Genomic DNA, 21667 nt, shown 5'->3' with positions numbered 1-21667 from the left:
AGATACTATTGTGTCTTGTTAATAACCACAATAATAGTAGTATAAGTAGGAATGTTATTTACAAGTATTTTATATTTGCGTTAGGAATAAACATATTTTAAAAATTACTAAATAGTTCCCGGGTTGCAAAAAACACATTCATGTAATTTTTTGTTTCAGAAACCTTTTTCCAAAAAGGACTAAGGAACTCAAATCAGTTGTCCCTAGTGCTCCTGGTTGGAAATTATTTGGTAAAGTCCCTCCCAGAGAGAATCTTCAGAAAACTTCCAAAATCATTCAACAGGTAAGTACTAAAATGGCCATGTAGTTTGTGCTGCCTTTCCAAGCATTCTTTTCTTGATAGTTAGCTATATTCATCTACATTCTTGTTTTTCTAGATGTATACTTTTTGGATTGTAACTATTTATAGAAACCTTCTTAAATTTGTTTTTAAAACAGCACAGTGTTTTCTATTTTCTTTTATGCTTGTAAAAATGCTTTAAAGCGATATAACATTGATTCTGTTTTCCAGTTATTCTTTGGTTAGCTTAAAAAACCACTTAAAGTACATACCACATATTTTGACTTCTAGTTGAACTTGAATTTGATAGCATTTGTTAATGGCACAGTTTTCATCAATATTTATAGTTGTGAATAGTGAAAGAGGAAAAGGCAAAAACTGAGTAAATTATGAGGCTGAATCGTTTCCGTTGTTGATTTTCTGGTGTTCTGTCTAAACTAGGGAATTTGTAATTGAGAAGAGTTAGTACACAATATTTCTAGTAATTTGGAAGCCAGTTCTTCTGTTATCCTTATTAAAATCCATACTCTTGAGTTCTTAAGACTTTCAGATCTTATATGACTCCTGAACTTACGCTCCTTAGTATTAAATCAGTGAGACTGGAAAGTGGTAAGACTGGATTGATTGTTAGTGACTTGAAGTTCGAAGAAATTGTTGCTGAGAGAGGATACAGTAAATTTCCTTTTTTCCCCTTCCCAATTATAATTTAGATTTAATGCAACTCATGTTTATTAAAATCATCATATGTAGGCAATAATTATCATTCAAGTTGGAAAAAACATCTTTTAAGGATTTAGTAGCATTCCTTTAGTGTTCCTTTTATTGCTTGAAAGAAAAACTGGTCTCCCAAGTAATACAGGAAGCCAATATTGAGATCTCTAAAAACTTTATTGTAGTTAATTTTACTTATAAGTAATTAAAATAGTTTAAATGCTCTCTGGGACTTAAAACTATGGTGCAGTGATTTGGAAACTGTGTGCCCCATTCTCTGGGCTGCTGAAGCTAACACATAGGGAAGCCATGGGGTATTTTTGATTTTTGTGGCAAACTCAGTAATATTCTGCAGCTTCCAGATTTGGTGTACACTGTTAACTTGAAATATAAGTAATACATAGTTTTAACATTAGGTGGTGCTAACATACTTTTTCTGAAGTGTCGTATCTTTGTGAATATGGTTTAAGTTGTGTTAAAAAAGAAGATACTGTGTAAAACTTCAGTGTGGGACTGGAAATGATGGTTGATGGTATTGAATCTGATTTCAATGTTTAAAAAATTGTACAGTATACAGCAGATATATATGCCTAATCAGCAATTAATTGCATTTATTTAGGAATAAAATAAAATGTGTGTTATTTTATAAATGGTTACTGTTAGGATATAATTATCAAATTGTTTGGACATAGCTACTTATTAACAGAAACATTTCTTGTGGTTTAGGGTCAGTGTGAAACAGTTACTCATGCATTTAGGGCAACTGCTAATCAAGGAAGGTTAAGAACCTGTGCTGTTGTGACATCTTATATTTTTCATAAAATCTGAAAGTAACTTCTCTTGTCTAGTTTTTCCAGAAGACCAGGTTCGCCCTCTAGAGGCAAAACAGTGGTCTTGCTATTGAAGGTTTGTACAGGTATTCTTGACTTTATGGTAGTTTACCTTAAACATGCATGTGCATACATTTTTATGTCTATGTAAACTAACGTTCTGTGAGAATCTCTTATCATAGTTCTCTAAATGAATTTCTGCTTGAGTAATTATATTTATTGATTTTCTGTTTGTCTCTAATAGTCTGTTTTCATTTTGGAAAGACAAGGCTTCACGTTTTCTCTCTTTCTTAGATATGTTGTATGAAAATTTGGTGAATATTCAGGAAGAGAACAGTTCTTATGCTTATACTAAGAAGGAGTGGAGTTGAAATGCAGTTGCTGACTTCTGTGGTGCCCTCTGACCCCTTGCATTTTAAAATTTTTTTCCTGGCTACTTATTTTTACTTTTTGAGCTTTTTGACTGGATGTTGATACTAGTGTGTATTTTGGTGCTTTGTTCATGGTTCTGTGTGTTTCTGGGAGGTGTGATAGGTAGTGAAGTCATTGTCCTGCTGATCCTTTGCCAACCTCAACATACGTATCGTTTTCACACATGATGCGTCATGTTTCTGCCTGTTTCTTCCACTTTTCCTACTTCTGTGGTGTCCTCTCTTCCCCATGTGCCTAACTTTGCTGTTCTTTTCCCTGTAATTGTGATTTTCAAATGAGTGTGGTTTTCTCTTTATGGTGATGGTAAACTTGAAACTTTATGACTGTATTCCAACTTTAAAGCTTTTTCACAGTTCGGATTTTTTAAATTTTGTAAAACATTATGAATATAAAACTGTATTTGAGACCTGCTACTGTGTACTCCTTTAAGATGTGTTACATGTTAAGAATCAAATAAAAATTAAAATATTACCATTAAAGCCATGAAGAATGTTGAAACATTCCTGTCATATTTTAGGATCTTGAGCTATTAAGACTATAGGAAATGAAGAAGTCTCTAGTAATTCAAGTACAGAACTGTTTAAAAAATGAAATAGTGTTTAAAGTACTAAGACCATCATAAATTTCTTTGAGCGTTCCAAAGATTCCTCAGTTAGTTTTTGTGTGGCAAAACAATAACATTTATTAGAAATTACAATTGTATTATTTTTTTTAAGTATTCAGAAAGGAGTTCCCATATTCTTAAGTATAAGTATTTATGTTATTGGGACAGAATTTTTTAAATGAAAAGACATCTGTAAGATTATATATTAAGAAAATGGGAAAGTAAGGTTGTACTGGCAATTTCCCCCCTATTTTTAAACTTACTTTTCTTAATTTTACTTATTTATTTTAGAGGCAGGGAGACAGAACAAGCCACCATCTGCAGATTTAATCCCTAAATGACATAATGGCTAGAGCTAGGCCAGGCCAAAGCCAGGAGCCAGAAATTTAAGACAGGTCTCTTATGTGGTGGCACTGCTTTCCAGAGTCTCTGTTAGCAGAAGCTGGAGTCAGGAGCCAGTATTGAACCCAGACACTCTAATGTGGAACATGGACATATTAACTGGGGTCTTAAATACCAGGCCAAATGCCTACCCCTCTATTAACCATTAATTATACAACTAACATATGACTATATTCTCTTATACAATATAAAACATAGGTTGCTGGATCTCATTTCACTTTCACATCACATTTTTACATCTTATAAAATCAACTTTTATGTGGAAACACATACAGTTATTTTTACATGTGCATGTTTTTACATACATGATATTATATATATTTTTTTCTGCAAGTTATTTCAACCATAAGATATCCTCATACATTTAACTTTACATGTTTTGTATAACTTTTTGGAGAAGTGCCTAAGTGAAATATATCTGTAGGTTAATTTTTTAAATATATTTTATTATTTTTGTTAAAGGTCTTATCAATTTTACAGCTTTCTATGTTAACAATAAAGAAACATAAAAAGACATTTTAGGATAATAACATGGTCAAACTTAGTTTGGCATTCAACTTGATCAATTCCCATATCACAAGAATATTCATAATATTATTTTTTGAGGATTATCACATGTGTTCTCTTGCAGGTGTGAAACTCCTGCTTGTGGCCTTTTGAACCAGTTGGTGAGCCATGTTAAAAATTGCATCTATTAATTATAGTATTTCAATTATATTGTAGTTCCATTGACCTGGACTTTTGTTTTTTATAAATTAATAGGTAAAGTTGGAATGCAACTAAGTAGTTTGTCTTCCAGACTGCCAGTGAAAATGATTTCAGATGAGCTATGTGAAGTATAACTGTAATATATTTACATACTGAACTGACTATATCCTATTTATGTCAGACAGTCTTTCAGTAGAAAGTGATCTTTAGCTATTCACCATTTCTATCTTGGATGTGTAGTGTGAAAATGAGATTGTAGTACTTAGATAATAGTTTAACTACTTCGCCAACACTCATGAAATTTTTTGAGTGAAGTTTTTTTTTAAGATTTATTTATTTATTTGAATTGCAGAGAGAAAGAGAGACTGAAGGAGAGACAGAGATTTTCTATCTGCTGATTCATTCCCCAGACTGCCAAAATGGCTGGATCTGGGCAGATTTGAAGCCAGGAGCCAGGAATTTCTTCCAGGATCTACACTTGGGTGCAGGAGTCCAATCAGTTGGACCATCTTCCATTGCTTTTCTAGGTGCATTGGCTGAACTGGGGAGCTGAATTGGAAGTGTAGCAGCCCAGGCTTGAACTGGCATCTATATGAGATGCCAGCACTGCAGATGGAGGCTTAACCTTCTATGCCACAGTGCTGGCTCCTTGAGTGAAGTTTTAGTTGACCAGTTGAATCAGCTTTGCAAAACCTTTGACAGGCAAGGAAGTTTTAAGATAATGATTTTTTACTGTGAGTACTTCAAGTTGTCTAAAAGTAGAATAGGTCACTCTTCTCAGTTATGCTTTTGCTTTTGAAATTTCTTACTGAAGGAACAATATCATGGTGGAAAGAACTAGTGCATGTGTGCTTTGAGAGCAGTAGTTAAATACATAACTCTCCGAAAGTGTTAGAGCTTAATTTTCTGGTTACTAATGTTACCGATATGTGTAGTATTAGAACATTTGAAAATAAGTTCACTGGTTTTAAGTATGCTTAAATATAGAGAACATTGGTGTAAAATGTGAATAAGTACTCTGGAAATTAAGTACTTATAGAGTTAAGTACTTCCTTCATCATTGTTACATTGCATAGAACCTGGACTATGTTCAGAGTTTATTTATGAAAATCTTTTTTTTAAGGTTTTATTTTATTTGAAAGGCAGTTATAGAGAGAGAGAGAGGGAGAGACAGAGAAAGAGGTTGCCTTCTTCCATCCACTGGTTCACTCCTCAAATGGCCTCAATGGCTGTGGATGGGCCAAGCTGAAGCCAGGAGCCAGGAGCTTCTTCCAGGTTTCCCACATGGATGTAGGAGCCCAAGTACTTGGGATATCTGCTGCTGCTTTCCCAGGTGCATTAACAGGGAGCTGGATTAGAGCAGCAGGGTCTCAAACCAGCACCTCTATGGGATGCCAGTGTCAGTGGAGGATGTTTAACCTGCTATATGCTGACCCCTGAAGAGTTTTTAAAAATGTTACACTCCAGCATGTTTTATTTTCACCATTACTTATCTAATATGATGTCACCTTGAAAATGTAGTAACTACCTTTCCTCCTGTATATGTGTTCTTTATTCGTAATTGGTAAATTATTATGATTTCTTACATGTGAATAAGTGGCTTTTATAAAAGCTGTTTTGTGTGGTCTGAAGATATAGAGGAATTCATAACAGTTCTGGGCTGTGCTTCTGTGAGGGGGGAGAAATGTGAGCCTCAAGAGATAAGCTGAAATTAATTTCTTAACTAAAACATATGGAATAAAAACAGTTAAGTACTCACAAATTAAATAGGCTAGAATTTTTGGGGGAAATTTTTTTCTGTTATCAGAAGCAGACTTAGAAATGGGTTGAGTTTGAATTATAGGAATACCATTTGAGGTTCAAAGCTATAGTAAAAGTTTTATTCATTCTTTATGTCAGACATTGTATATTATGTTAGGCTTCAGATCAGATTAAACACACAAAATTAAACTAGTATTTTTGCCAAAATGAAGGTTTGGTGCTCCAATATACCAGAGAGCAATGAAAAGCTTTGCTTCAAGATTTCAGTTAAGCTTGAAATATGGGATAAGTTTTCTCTTTCCTACTTCACAAATGCTGAAATGAAATTTAGAATTAGCAAAGGCATCATAATCAGCTAAACCTCTCTACTCCAGGCATGATGATTTCCTTCTCCTTGGGTTCATTTGTGTAAGAAGGTCCTTTTATCTTGGGCAGACATGGTCTTGAGGTGCTAGAGATATTCTCACAGGGAATTCTGTCAGTTTTCTGAAACACTGTTCTGGCTCTGTATAGAATGATCACAGTGTGTAGAAATAGAAAGGTTATTAATGTGGTTAACACTAACGCCTTTAAGAGGAATGTTCCCATTGTCTACTGAACTGTAAAGTCAGTTCATGGATATGTCATAAAGTTCCGAATTGGAAATACGAAATTTTAAGGTATAAATTTTTTGATGCCAATTTTTTCATAATGTGTGAAAAGTATGAAATATGAAAAAACTATGCACAGATTTGAAAATAATTTTTTATCTCACTGATGCCAAAAAATAATATTGCTGGTGAAGTGTTTAGGGTAGAAGGGACAGAGTTAGACTATTCAAAACATTCACATAAAGATACAGTTTCTCAAATAACAGGCTTGCTCTTAGATTTATATTTAACACTTTTGATATTCGTTTTTATATCCAAGATGCAGAAATACTTAGAGAAGATATCTATATGACAAAAATTATTTCATATATGCGTCACAGCCTTCTAATATAAGTGATACCCACTGGTATCATCTAAAACTGAAAATTTTATTTATTTATTTTATTTATTCAGGAAAAATTTTGTAAACTTTTGTATGATGACCCAGGAACTGTTTAATAACAAAATATAAAGTTTAGTCCTGTGGAAAAACAAGTTTTTAGGTGTTACACATTTTTCCCCGAATTACCTATGTGTTAGTTACACTGAAATATTATCTATTAAGATACTGAGCACTCCTGTATTAACGCTAAGGAATATCGTTCACATTTATTCATATTAGTGACAAAGTGGCAGTTCTATAATTTAATAAGATACTGAAGTTCAGAAGTTGGAGCAAATATGAAATGCATTTTGAGCTTTTCTGTTTTAAACACTTGATATTTTGGGTGTCTACCTTTCTTTAAGATAACAAATACCAGGCCATGGACTAATTAAATGTTAGCCACATAATACTGGTAACACTCAAATGGGTTTAAAAATATAAACATCTATGCTTTAGCACATTGTTTTGGGAGAAAATTATCCCTTAAATATATAACAGATGCAAGTACGTACAGCTGGGGGATAGGAGGGAATTATTTTTACTATGGAAATGATGGAGAAAGGGAAGGATCATTTTCAAAGAATAACTCATACAAAAGGAATATAAAACTCATGCAAAAGGGAATAAATAATTCCATTAAAAACCTGTGATTTGGGGCTGAGTTTCACAAGAATTTTGGAATATTATTAAACGGTCTCACATTTCTCTTTTTGTTTAACAGCTTGATGCTAAAAGTCACCCAATTTAATAGCTTTTAAGGAAACAATATGCAATGAAGTCTCAAATCGGATGCAATGTTCTCATGCAAAATTACCTGTTACCTAACTCCATCATTTCATGGCTTAGGTTGTCCATAAAAAAAGAATTTAAGCTAACTCAAATGTTTTAGGAGACAAAAAGAGAGAGATTAGAACGTATCAAATATGTTTCTGAAGAAAGCAAGTCTCTTGCATAAGATAGACATGAAAGTTTCCACCTCAATGAATCTTTCATGAAAAAAAATTCTAAAAAGTAAATGCTAAGTACTTATTTATATTACTTAGTACATAAAAGGAAATAATATAAAAGTAGAGATCTAGTATTTTTAAATATTTATCAGATTACCTAAAATTAAATTCATTGCACAAAATAAAAAATATTAATTTTGTGCATAGGTTTCTCAGTAGCTTACTAAAACAGACAAGAAATATCCATAATTCCCAAAAGCTACAAACAAATAGTCTCTAAATTGGAAGGCAGGGAAATATTAATTCAAAGAGTTCATTTTACTTATGAATTGGCATTGCATGTTTAGAAACACTGGTGACACTGAAACAACCCAGTACAGACATGACCAATCTGTAAACATCTGACCATACTGGCGCAATGTGAATCTTGCTGACCAAGCATATATATTTTTTGTTGCAAATGTTTTGAGAAACAATGCCTAAAATTATACAAAAGTTGAAAACACAATTTTAACAAAGTTTATATGTAAAGGGAGAACATCGAAGCTAGTAAGTCTTTTGGCTTTCTTAGAAATTCCCAAACTGTTGGAGGATAGAGTATCTTTGTAGGAAAAATAAACTGATTGAAAACCATGTTGCCTCTTGTTTTACATGTCAGAATCACTTGCAGATCCTGGTCTGCTGTTACCTGGCCCATCACTTTCCTCGTCCCAGTCTTTCATAGGTGCTCCCATCATGAAATCATCACATAGGGTCGTTCAACCTGGGCCCTCTTCTGATTTCGCTTCAGTCTGTTTGGCTTTTGAGTTCTTCCCAGTTGAACTTTGCTCATTTGTACTTCCATACATTCCTTTCAGAACACTGATCAAATCATAGAAACAGTTGATATCAACTTAGCATGGTTTCTAATAGAGCCTCCAGCTTCTTTAAACTTTTCATCAACATTCTTTTGATGTTTTTGAACAGCATTAAATAATTGCACCACACCCCCGTTGCAGTTCTCTGAAGATTTCTCTCTGCTTCTTTGTCTTTGACATCTGGTTTTACTCTGCACATCATTTCCCACGCCTGCTTCATATCAAGCTGTTTTCTTCTCTCAAGTCTTTCTTGCTTTAACTTTTCTTTTTCCTTTTCTAGTTCTTTATTCTTGACTAGGATGGTGGGTTTACTTTTAGGAGTTTTCTTGTTGAGGATTTTGGCCCTGGCATCTGCCCAGCCCGTCTACTCTGCGGCATCTTCGTTTCCTTTGTCACAGGGCTCAGCAGCATCCTCATTGGCAGCATCTATTGCTTCATCATCAGAAAAATGACCCTTTTCTGATCTACAGCTTCCTGCAGACCCTCCGCTCTCAGAAGCATCTTTCACCTCCTCTTCCAGCTCCGATGCTATGACTTTGGCTATTATTTTCACCTTCTTCTTTAGCGAATTTTTCAGCTTTTTCCCCACACTCACTCATGAGTTCTGAACGGCCGCAGACATTTTTCTCTCACCGGAAGTATCCCTTCGAAAATTATTTTTTTCACCCATATAGAGTCGACTGTAGTAGTAATTCTGGTTTTCCATGAGTTTTCTGAAGTACCCTTGTATCTATCAGTCTGTTTTTGCTTTCTTCTTTGGAAGAGAGCTGCTGTTCTACTTGTTCTTCTCTTTCCCTGTATTTTAATTCTTAAAGAAGTTATTGAAAAACTGCTACTAAAAAATTTAACCTAATGGTTTAGATGCTGGTTGGTATCCCAGCATCCCATATTGGGACGTACCTGGGTTAAACTTCCAGCGCTGGTTTCTCATTCTAGTTTCCTGCTAATGTGGACCCTGGGCAGACAGTGGTGATGGCTCCAGTAGTTTGGGTTCCTGTCACCCATTTGGGAGACCTGTATTGAGTTCCAAGGTCCTGACTTCAGCTTGGACCAGTCCTAGTCTTTCAAGTCTTTCTGCCTCTCAGGGGAAAAAAAAAGAGCCAGCTGCTGCCACCTTTTCTTAGAATCTAGTCTGATCTAGTTAGTCTGATCTTTTCATATATTCCCCTCCTGCTATAACCTCTTTCTGGTAGATCCCTTTAGCTACTGAATGCACGGCATTATAGTACTATAGATACCATTCTGCTACCAACTCAGTGTATAACCTTATGTTAGCGAACTCTAGGTCTTTAGCACAGCTTGAAAGATAATTCTTGAGTTGATATTAAATTTTTCTTTAAGGTTGTCTGGTTTTCATTTCAATTAATGTATAATTTATTAAATGAATAGTGGTTGTATGTAACACAGTAGATATGGTTTATGTTCTTGGTATATAAATAAATGTAAGTCAGCCTTTGAGTTATTCCAGTATAATAGAAGGGTAGGGGATAGGAGAGGAGAGCTTCATGTGTGACTTTGATGTTGTGTAGTAAGTGCTGTAGTAGGATTGTGATCAGAATATTAGAGTAGAGTTGAAGGAGTAGTTTATTCTCTTCAGAGATGACACGTGAATTGTGTTGTGAAGTGTGGTGGTGGGAATTGAACAGGTGGGAATTGAACAGGAAAGCTGAAGTCAAAATGTGCAAAGCTGTTCTGAAGCAAGCAGAAATAAGGATGATCTCTTGGGGCTAGTGCTATGGCTTAGTGGGTAAAGCCACTGCCTGCAGCGCCGGCATTCCAGGCCATAGCACAGAGCTGGATCAGAAGTGGAACAGCCAGTACTAGAACCAGCGCCCATATGGGATGCTGGCACTACAGGACAGGGCTTTAATACACTGTGTCACAGAGCTGGCCCCTAGAATCACTTTGTCTTCTGCAAAATAGCTTAATATTATATTGATTAGTATTATGTTAATCTATATATCAGGTTTTGGAGAACTGACATCTTGATAACATTGAGTCTTCCTGTCTATACACATGAATTATCTCTACATTATGTAGTTCTTTTTTATATTTTCCCTCAGTTTTGCAGTTTTCCTCATATAAATTTGTTAGACTTACAGATATTTTATTTTTTGATGCTAATGTAAAAGGTAAAATTAAAATTAAATTTCAAATTCCATTGTTCATTGCTGGTATATGACTTTGTACGTTAGTGTTGTGTCCTGCATCATTACTGTAGCTGCTTTTTAGTTCCAGGAGCTTTTGTTGTTAGTTCTCTTGGGCTCTCTCTACAGAGTGTCGTATCATCTGTAAACAAAGACAGTTTTGTTTCTTCCTTCAAGAGTAAGTTTCCTTTCCTTTCCTTGTCTTACTACAATGAGCTAAGACTTGAAGGATGGTGTCAGAAGCATTGGTGAGAAGAGACATCTTTGCATTTTTTCTGATCTTAGTGAGAAAGCTTCTAGTTCCTCACCATTAAGTATGTTAGCTGTAAGGTTTTTGTGATTGTTCGTTATCAAGTTGAAAAGTTCCCCTTGATTTTCAGTTTAGGAAGAACTTTTTTGCAAGTAGAATTTAAAATTTTTATTCATTTCTTTGAGAGGCAGGGTGGGGGGCTTGGGGAGAGTGCAAGTGAGCAGTGGGAGAGAAGGAGGGAGGGGGGGAGGGGGAAAGAGAAAGAGAGAGACAGATGGACACATCTCATTTGCTGAATTATTCTCCATATGTCCACAATGACCAGGGGCAGGGATTCAAAGCTGAGAACTGAGAATTCAATTTAGGTCTCCTATGTGAATGGCAGGAACCAACCAACTACTTCAACCATCATTGTTGCCTTCCAGAGTCCACTTTTTTTTTTTTTTTTTTTAAGATTTATTTGTTTGAAAGGCAGAGTTAGAGAGCCAGAGCCAGAGAGAGAGAGAGAGAGTGTGTGTGTCTTCCATCTGCTGGTTCACTCCCCAGATAGCTGCAACAGCCAGAGCTGAACTGATCCGAAGCCAGGAGTCAGGAGCTCCCTCTGGATGTCCCATGCAGGTGTAGGGGCCCAAGGACTTGGGCCATTTTTCTGCTGCTTTCCCAGGCCATAGCAGAGAGCTGGATCAGAAGTGGAGCAGCCAGGACTTGAACCCGTGCCCATATGGGATGCTGGCACTGCAGGTACCAGCTTTACCTGCTATGCCGCAGTGCTGGACCCCACATTTTCAGGAAGCTGAAGTCAAAAGCTAGAGCCAGGAATCATGCCACTCTAGTATGGGATGTGAGCATCCTAACTGGTGTGTTAAACACTAGGTCAAATTGTTTTTCCCCTACTAAACTTTTTTTTAAAATTATTATTATGAATGGGTGTTGGAGTTTATTTCTTCCTCTTCTTTTTTTAAAAAATTGATTTTATTTATTTTAAAGGCAGTGTTTTATTATGAATAGGTGCTGGATGTTTCTCTCTCAGAGATTTATTTTATTTTATTTTTTTGAAAGTGAGAGTTACATAGAGACAGAGGGAGAGACAGACAGAGGTCTTCGTGGTTCACTTCCTAAATGGCTGCAATGGCCAGGGCTGGGCCAGACTGGAGCCAGCAGCCAGGAGCTTATTCCTGGTCTCCCACATGGATGTAACAGCCCAAGCACTTTGGCCATCCTCTGCGACTTTCCCAGGTGTATTAGCAGGGAGCTGGATTGGAAGTAGAGCTGCTGGGACTTGAACTGGCACCCATATGGGATGCTGGTGCTGCAGGCAGCAGCTTAACCTGCTAAACCACCTTGCCAGCTCCTTTCTGCATCTCTTGATATGACCATATGATTTTTATTTTTTAGCTTGTTGATATGATGGATTATAGTATTTGATTTTCGAATGTTTAACCAGCTTTTGTATAGCTGGGAAAGATCACACTTGCATACCTGGGATAGGTCCCACTTGATCAAGGTGTGTAATTCTTTTTATACACTGTTGGATTGACTTGCTAATATTTGTTGAATTTTTGCACCTATATTGATGAGAAAGATTGTTGTATTCTTTTTTGTAATGCCTTTATCTGGCTTTAGTGAAGATTTATGGAGGATTCATGAAATTCTTACCTATCTTATGGAAAAGATGGTACAGAATAGTTTTTTCCTGGTACAGAATAGTTTTTTCCTGGTACAGAATTGGTATAGTTTTTTCCTTAAATGTTTGGTAGAATTAAGTGAACCTTCTTGGCCTGATCCTTTTTTTGTTTTGGAAGGTTATTAATTATTGATTCAGTTTCATTGATTCAATCTGATTCAGTTGATTTGATTTCTAGATAGAGATCTGTTGAGATTCTTTCTTCATTTTGGGTATTAGAAATTTGTTTCTTCTTAGCTTGGGAAAAAGCTTACTGATTTTGTTGATCCTTTTAAAGAACCAGATTTGTTGGTTTTTCTCTGTTGATATTCTGTTTTTGATTTTATTGATTTTGTCTCTTTTTTTCTGCATACTTTGGAATTAATTTGCTCTTTTTTTTAGTTTCCTGGAGACAAATTATTGATTTTAGATCTTTCTAGATTTTTGTTTTTGTAGCACAATTCAAGTTTATTTCATTTTGTTCTTGCAACACAAGACTTAAGCAGTTTTATTCTAGTATTTGAATATGCATAAATTAGGACACTTGTGAAAAACCAGTTGTGGGGAAAATATGACATTGTAGGAAAATGAACTTAAATATATCAAAATGCACAAAACAAAAGTCTTCCTCTATTGCCACTTAGGAAGATATGATTTTCTCCATTTATCAGACAATGTAAATTTTGAAAATTTTATGTGCAAAATATGGCATTTATTTACTTATGTATTAGGGAAATCTTAACCAACTTTGTATGGAAGAGAGCATCAGCTTCATTGAAGTTTTAGGGGAAAACTCAAATTGATATTTATAGATCTAAAATCTGTCACTCAGGGAAAGAATTGATGAATAAAGGACCTACTTGTTTGCAGCTTCCTGCACCACCTACTACTTTTCCTTTTGGCCAACAGGATTACAGGTGAGCCATGCATAGGACTACTTGGGATGCTCAGGTGTTGTGTTTGAGCTGTAAATCTATAGATAGCAGTTTAAAACTTGGAAGGAGGGAGATTTGTTGGTAGATTAGCATAAAAAAGTAAACCATCTATTTTTACTTGATATATGCATTGAAAAGATTTATTTAATACAGAAGTGCAAGTTTTTTCTGAGCTCATAAATATTACTTCATTGGAGAATAAAGCTTACCTAACCTTTTGCTAATAAATATAGTATGAAAAAGTAGTGTGGTTTTATAGCTTCCTTTACTCGAAATATAAGCATTAAGTATTGTGAATTTCCCCATCAAAATGTTTCATAAAATACTTACTAGCTTTAAAAAAAACCCATTTTTGATCCGTCTATTCTATGTGTATTAGTTTCTCAATCAGTGATGTTTCATAATTATGAGATTTACAAAATGGCTGAAAGAGAATAGGGAAGGTGAAAGGTGAAATGGCCCCTACTGCACTACAAAGAACATCAGGATAAACTGTATGAAGAATCTCACAGTTTCTTCCTTCCTTTCTTCTTTCCTTCCTTCCTTCCTTCCTTATTTATTTATTTATTTACTCGAAAGGCAGAGTTACACAAAAAGAGGAGAGGCAGAGAGAGAGGTCGGTTTTCGATCCACTGGTTCACTCCCCAATTGGCTGCAACGGTTGGAGCTGCTCTGATCTGAAGCCAGGAGCCAGGAGCTTCCTCTGGGTCTCCCATGTGGATGCAGGGGCCCAAGCACTTGGGCCATCTGCTGCTTTCCCAGGCCATAGCAGAAAGCTGGATCGGAAGTGGAACATCCGGGACTTGAACCGTTCGTTGTCCATATGGGATGCCGGCACTGCTGGCAGCAGCTTTACCTGTTATGCCAAAGCGCCCGCCCCCCACAGTTTCTATAATAATGATTCTTAGAGAGCAGACTGTGTTTAGGAATGATAGGACAGTGCAGTCTTATGGTAGCCAACTACAACACAACACTTTGAATATAAAGATGCAAATTATGTAAAGGAAAGAATTCAAGCCTTTAAACAACATTATGGCAATAGATTCAAACAAAGATATCTAGACACCCTGTTGCACTATATTGATAATTATAGAGAGTTAGGGTGCCCTGCATTTTCAGTGACGATGTTTCCATATTTTTGTTTAGTGATATAATAAAATATATTACTAACTTTAAATTCAACTAAAATAAATTGCATTAAGTGATCAGAATTAGCCAAACTTCTCAAAATATTTAAACTACCATATATTTTTTTAGTTGTTTTCTTGGATATTGGAGAATTATAGGGTCAGACTAATTGTGAGTGAAGAAGCCACGGAAAAAAGGGGTTGGACAGGCATTTGGCAAAGTGGTTCAGAGCTGTCTGGTACAAATCCTGCCTTCATTTCCAGTCCAGCTTCTTCCTCATGTACGCTTGGGAGGCAGCAGGTGATATTCCTGTTACCAGCATGGGAGACCTGGATTGAGTAGCCAGTTCCTGGCTTTGGCCTGGCCTAGCCCCAGCTGTTGTGGGCATTGGGGAGAGAACTCTACTTCTCCTCTTTCAAGTAAAATAAAGATTAATTAATGAAGTAAGTAAGGAAAGAGTGTGTGGGGGAAAACACACATGTATACATACCAACTTACCTGCAAGTGATCAATAAAACTTGCTATTAGCCAGACTGACTGTTCTTGATAGTAGTTTAACCCTGCTGTAGAATGCTACTTTGCCTGAAAAAATTCATCATTACTTCTTTATTATCCATAAACCGAATATATAAATCCCTAATCCACTCTCTGCCACTGTTTAAAAATTTTTTTTTTATTTTTTTTATTTTTTTTTGACAGGCAGAGTGGACAATGAGAGAGAGAGACAGAGAGAAAGGTCTTCCTTTTGCCGTTGGTTCACCCTCCAATGGCCGCCGCGGCCGGCGCGCTGCGGCTGGTGCACCGCGCTGATCTGATGGCAGGAGCCAGGAGCCAGGTGCTTTTCCTGGTCTCCCATGGGGTGCAGGGCCCAAGCACCTGGGCCATCCTCCACTGCACTCCCTGGCCACAGCAGAGAGCTGGCCTGGAAGAGGGGCAACCGGGACAGAATCCGGCACCTCAACCGGGACTAGAACCCGGTGTGCCGGCGCCGCTAGGCGGAGGATTAGCCTAGTGAGCCGCGGCGCCGGCCTAAAATTTTGAGATATATTAAATTACTACATGATTTGGCTAAGGAAAAATACTAATATTTTTAGTAAACGTATATTAATAGCAGGTCAAAGGGATCTTAGTATTTATTTATTTATTTTAAAGATGTTTTTATTTCCAAGTCAGAGTTACTGAGAGAAAGGAAGAGACAGAGAAGTCTTCCATCTGTTGGTTCACTCCCCAGATGACTGCAATGGCCAGGGCTGGGCCAGGTCAAAGCCAGGAGCCAGGAGCTTCCTCTGGGTCTCCCACATGGGTGGCAGGCACCCAAATATTTGGGCCATCTTTTGCTGCTTTTCTCAGGCCATTAGCAGGGAGTTGGATTGGAAGAAGAGCAGCCAGGACTTGAACAGGCACCAATATGGGATGCTGGCATCATAGGTGGCGGCTTTACCTACTACTCCCCAATCTTAGTATTTTAAATGATGATATCAAATTTCAGGTTATGTGTTTTCTTTCATTGATTTGCTCATGAAATAAACATCTGGAGATATGTTTAAATATTTTCTGTAGGTCATAAGAGTATCATTTTAGGGCTCTGTATTCTTTTTTTTTTAAATTTATTTGACAGGTAGAGTTATAGACAGTGAGAGAGAGAGAGAGAGAGAGACAGAAAGATCTTCCTTCCATTGGTTCACTCCCCAAAATGGCTGCTACAGCCGGCGCTGCGCTGATCCGAAGCCAGGAGCCAGGTGCTTCCTCCTGGTCTCCCATGCAGGTGCAGGGGCCCAAGCACTTGGGCCATCTTCCACTGCCCTTCTGGGCCACTGGACTGGAAGAGGAGCAACCAGGACTAGAACCTGGCGCCCATATGGGATGCTGGTGCTGCAAGGTGGAGGATTAACCAAGTGAGCCAGGGCACCGGCCCCAGGGCTCTGTATTCTTAAAACTATATTTTGGGCCAGCGCCGCGGCTCACTAGGCTAATTCTCTGCCTGTGGCGCCAGCATGCCAGGTTCTAGTCCCTGTCGGGGCACCAGATTCTGTCCCGGTCACTCCTCTTCCAGTCCAGCTCTCTGCTGTGGCCTGGGAGTACCACAGCAAAAAACAAAAAACAAAAAACAAAAAAAACAAACAATAACTATGTTTTGAAGTTGTCATATTTCATGTAATACATGATTTATAAAAGCAGAAGCAGTGTTTTATGACAGGTGGGTTGGGATAAATTTGGCTTAAATTTAAATTGGCATAAAAATGGGCTTAAATTTGTCCAAATAGTAAATCTCATCCAAGTGCTTTTTGCAATAAGTAATCCATAATCCAAGATGGGTTTGAGAACGGTATTCCGAAGAATGTTCTTTGTGTCTACAAACATAACTGAGGTCAATACAGTCAAATAGCAAATGAAGAAAATCCATAGGTAATTGTTCTTTTTTAAAATATTTTATTTATTTGAAAGATAGAGTTAGACACAGAGAGAGAGAGACAGAAAGAAAGGCTTTCCTTCTGTTGGTTCATCCCCAAAATGGCCGCTGCGGCTGGTGCTACGCCGATCTAAAGCCAGGAGCCAGGTGCTTCTCCTGGTCTCCCACGCGAGTGCAGGCCCCAAGCAGTTGGGTCATCCTCCACTGCCTTCCTGGGCCACAGCAGAGAGCTGGACTGGAAGAGGAACAACCGGGACTAGAACCCAACGCCTATATGGGATGCCGGTGCTGCAGGCGCAGGATTAACGTAGTGAGCCACGGCACCGGCCCTAGGTAATTGTTCTCTTTAATTATAACAGGTTTTTGGTATTATTCTATTTTTATATCGCTTTTTATTACCAGCAAGAATTTGAAGGTGTTTCAATGTTATAAAAATGTCTCAATCTAGAGAAGAAATACACATATTGGGATGATATATCCTGGAATTCCAAAATTTAAGATTTTATCTGAAGAGACATGAAATCCATGTGAAATGGAGAAGAAATGTGACGTTCTGTCATCCAGCAATTTAGGAATGTGCCCTTCCTCATCTTAAATTAAAGTCACTGAGGAAAGATTTGGTTATTAACCACAAACAGTACTCTTAACTGTGCCAGGAGATCCCCAGGGGTGTACATTCTTAAGGCACAAGGCTATAATTAATTGCTTATCTCAGAACCCCGAGTTTATATCACAACAGCCATTACTGCTTCCACAGTTAGGGCTGTCAACTATGTGGAGTTGGTCTTTGTATAATCAGACCTTCTGTATAATCTAATTAACAAAATCACTAGGGAGCTCAAAAGGTCAGAGATTACTGGTATATTTTTGTCTCTATTCTCCCTTGAGTAAAAGGTGTACGTTTTATTAGAAATGGAAAAGAAGATGCAGGCTTTGTGGCTCAGTGAGTTAAGCCCCTACGTGGGATGCCTGTATCCCATATTGCTGATTGCCTGGAATTAAGTCCATCTCCTGCTTCTGATCCAGCTTCCTGCTGATGTACATGGGAGGTAGCAGTTGTTGGCCCAAGTTCTGTGTCTTATCTACCCACATAGGAGACCTGGAGGGAACTCCTGGCTCCTGGCTCAGTCTGGTCTAGCACCAGCTATTGTGGGCATTTGAGGACTGAACCAGCAGATGGAAGTTTGCCTTTTTTTTTTTTTTTTTTTTTTTTTTTTTTTTTAAGAGCATAAAGAGAGAGAGAGAAGAGACTTGACAAGGAGTCCTAGCAAACTAACATACGCCAGAACACAGTTTGTTTGTTTTTTTCTTTTTTAACCTCCCTCTCCAAACCATTTTTTCCTCTGGTGGTTTGATTTGTTAGGAATTTCTATTTCCCCTCATCCTTCTTAAAGTATTTCACAGAAGAAGATGGCAAATAGTGACCAACAGGCAATAGTGGGAGTCATGAGTTATCTGTCCATGTATCCACCACTGAAGAAGAGTGTTGATTGCTTGCTTGTTAGTAGCTTCAGAGGTGTTCATTGCATCTGTACCCTTCACAGTTTTATTGGCACCCTTTTGACAGTAAATTTCACAGCAGGAAAGCACGACTCTCACAGACAGTAGACAGAAGAGCTGTAGTATGGTAGTAAGGTGTTTGCTGGAGAATTAATATCTGCTCCTTTCAGCAGTAGGAATGCTGGAATTTCAAACTGCCTGCAGTTGGGTACACAATAGAGAGGCCTCCTTCTACCTTCTAGTGTCTGGTTCAAGTCTTCTCCCTTGGACATATAATATTTCATCTCATCCAAGTCTCCATTTTGTAGGCCCCATATGCACTCCTTGTTGCACATCACTGTCTGGACAGAGGACAGATGCTGATAGACAAGAGGGAGGCAGGGAGGTCTGTGAGAAGCTGAAGAGGATAAAGAGAAGTCAGGTTGGAGCCAATTGGGCAAGATAGTTCACTATGTTGACCATTGGACGGTAGAAAGAAAGTTCTTTTGTGACCACTGGACCTAACAGAGTAGTTTCTGTTGGCTGATAAGAAGCAGGAGCATTTTCTAGATCTTTTGTTCTAACCATATATATATTCAATGCTATAAATTTCCCTCCAAAGATTACTTTAAATGCATCCCACAAATTTTTGCAAGTTCTATTTTCATTTTTATTTAGTTCAAACTATTTTAAAATTTTTTCTTGAAACTTCTTCTTGGACCCGTGTATTATTTACAAGTGTATTCTTTAATCTCTGAGTATTTGGAAATTTTCCTCCTTTATTTATGCTGTTGATTCCTGGTTTAATTCTAGTGTGGTCTGAGAGCAGACGTTATATGATTTGTATTGTTTTGAATTTGTTAAGATGTATTTTATGGCCCAGTATGAGTTCTATGTAGGTTAATATTCTGTATTAGCCTGCAACAAAAACATCTAATCTGCTGTTGGATGCAGTAGTCTGTAGATATCAATTATATCAATTTGATTTGATCATGCTGTTGAGTTTAACTTTGTCATTACTAACTTTTTGCCTGTTAGATGTATCCATTTCTGATAGAGGGGCATGAAATTCTGCTGTAATCGTGAATTCATCAATTTCTTCTTACAGTTCTATCATTTTTTTGTACATGTACATGTACATATACATTAAGAATTGTTGGCCGGCGCCGCGGCTCACTAGGCTATTCCTCCGCCTTGAGGCGCCGGCACACCGGGTTCTAGTCCCAGTTGGGGCGCTGGATTCTGTCCCAGTTGCCCCTCTTCCAAGCCAGCTCTCTGCTGTGGCCAGGGAAGTGCAGTAGAGGATGGCCCAAGTGCTTGGGCCCTGCACCCCATGGGAGACCAGGATAAGTACCTGGCTCCTGCCATCGGATCAGCGCGGTGCGCCAGCCGCGGCAGCCATTGGAGGGTGAACCAACGGCAAAAGGAAGACCTTTCTTTCTGTCTCTCTCTCACTGTCCACTCTGCCTGTCAAAAAAAAAAAAAAAAAAAAAAAAAAGGAATTGTTATATCTTTGTGGATTATTGACCCCTTTATTGGTATGTGATGCAACTCCTTATCCTTTAATTTTTTGTGAATTCTTCTATGTCTTAAATTAAATTAACATAGCTACTCTTGTGTTTGATTAGTATTAGCATGGTATAGCTTTCTCTTTGCTTTGAATTTTTATGTGTCTTTATGTTTAAAGTCTATTTCTTGCAGACAAAATATACTTGAGTCTTGTTTGTCTTTCTACTCTGACAATCTTTTATTTGGTGTAAAGAACATTGAAATTTATCTTTTCATTCATTTTTATTTGAGAGGCTTTGTGTGTGTGTATGTTTACATGTGTGTGAGAAAGAGAGAGAGAGAGAAGGAAAGGAAAGAAAAGGGAAGGAGAGGGGAGGGGAGGGAAAGGGAAGGGAAGGGAAAAAAAGGGGAGGGGGAAGGGAGGGAGACACCAATGTTACACAGTGTGTTACAGTGTGTTGCCAACATACCATATTGAAGTGCTGGTTATAGTGCCAGTTACCCCGCCTCTGATCCAGCTTTCTGCTAATACACCTGGGAAGGCAGCAGAGGCTGGTTCAAGTACTTGGTCCACTGCCACCCATGTAGGAGGCTAGGATAGAGTTCCTGGCCCCTGGTGTCAGGCTGGCGCAGACCTATCTGTTGTGGCTATTTGGGGAGTGAACCAGCAGATGAAAGATCTCTGTATCTCCCTCTCTCTGTCATTCTGCCTTTCAAATAAATAAATATATCTAAAAAAAAAAAAGAATAAAGAAGGAGGGGGGCAGCATTGTGGTGCTGTGGGCTAAGCTGCCACCTGCAATGCTGGCAGCCTGTATTGGAGGACCAGTTCAAATTCAGCTTCTTTGGAGCTTATGATCTGGTTCTGTGCTAATGTGCCTGGGAAGTCAGTGGAGGATGGCCCAGGTAGCTGGGCCCCTGCCACCCATGTGGGAGACCTGGAGGGATCGCTGGGCTTCTGGTTTTGGTCTAGACCAGCCCCAGGCATGAGGCCATTTGGAGTGAAGCATCAGATGGAGGATTATCTCTTCCTCTGTCTGTTTCTATCACTCTGCCATTCAAACAAACAAATAAGTATATAAATCCTTTTAAAAACCATGCAAGCATGTGTGTACATGAGAGAGAAAGAGATAGAGGGTGAGTACACATGCCTGAGAGCAATCTTCTGCCTGGTGGCTCACTCTTCCAAATGCCTGCAACAGCCCTGGATTAGAGGGTGAAGCCAGAAACTTAGAACTCAGTCCAGGTCTCCCTCATGAATGGCAGGGACACAATTACTTGAGCCATCACCTGCTGGCTTCCAAGGTGTGTTTATTATTAGGAAGGTAGAATTGGAAGCTGAGTTTGGACTCAAACCAGGCACTCTAATATGTGATGTGGGCATCCCAAGTAGAGGCTTAACCTGTGCTATGATGCCTGTACCCCATCCCCGATTTGGGTTTTATTTAGCCATTTAATAATTCCATTTTTTTTTATTAGCATATCAGTCATACTTTATTTTTCTTTACATTTTTAGTGGTTGCTTAGGAGTTTGCAATGTATCTATCTACAATTAATTTTTTTTAGTATTTTATTTATTTATTTGAGAGGTAGAGTTACA

The 21667-nt window shown here is 37.9% G+C and overlaps 1 protein-coding gene and 1 pseudogene across 8 annotated transcripts in view; one reads left to right on the top strand and one right to left on the bottom strand.

The window, feature by feature from the left end:
• TBC1D12 (TBC1 domain family member 12) overlaps positions 1-21667 on the top strand; it is a 131496-nt gene that overhangs the window by 48438 nt on the left and 61391 nt on the right. For 2 of the 8 annotated variants that reach the window (XR_016222112.1, XM_051823424.3), the window contains exon 2: positions 160-283. The exons of 1 other annotated variant lie outside the window; for it this stretch is intronic. Coding sequence is in view for 2 of the 7 variants with exons in the window: in XM_051823424.3 (XP_051679384.3) it covers positions 160-283 (124 nt within the window). In the remaining 5 variants the exon portion in view is untranslated. Of the gene's footprint in view, positions 1-159; positions 284-1839; positions 1908-3890; positions 3928-21667 lie in introns of all 8 variants that reach the window. 5 more of the 8 variants (XR_016222113.1, XM_051823425.3, XR_016222115.1 and 2 more) reach the window with 4 other exon arrangements.
• Positions 8234-9168, bottom strand: LOC100348679 (RRP15-like protein pseudogene; annotated as a pseudogene).

Source organism: Oryctolagus cuniculus, chromosome 15 (assembly GCF_051225735.1).
Source record: "Oryctolagus cuniculus isolate XC-2025 breed Fujian yellow rabbit chromosome 15, ASM5122573v1, whole genome shotgun sequence".
Classification (NCBI taxonomy): Eukaryota; Metazoa; Chordata; class Mammalia; order Lagomorpha; family Leporidae; genus Oryctolagus; species Oryctolagus cuniculus.
The sequence above is the reverse complement of the archived record's forward strand: the minus strand, read 5'-3'. Positions and strand labels throughout refer to the sequence as shown.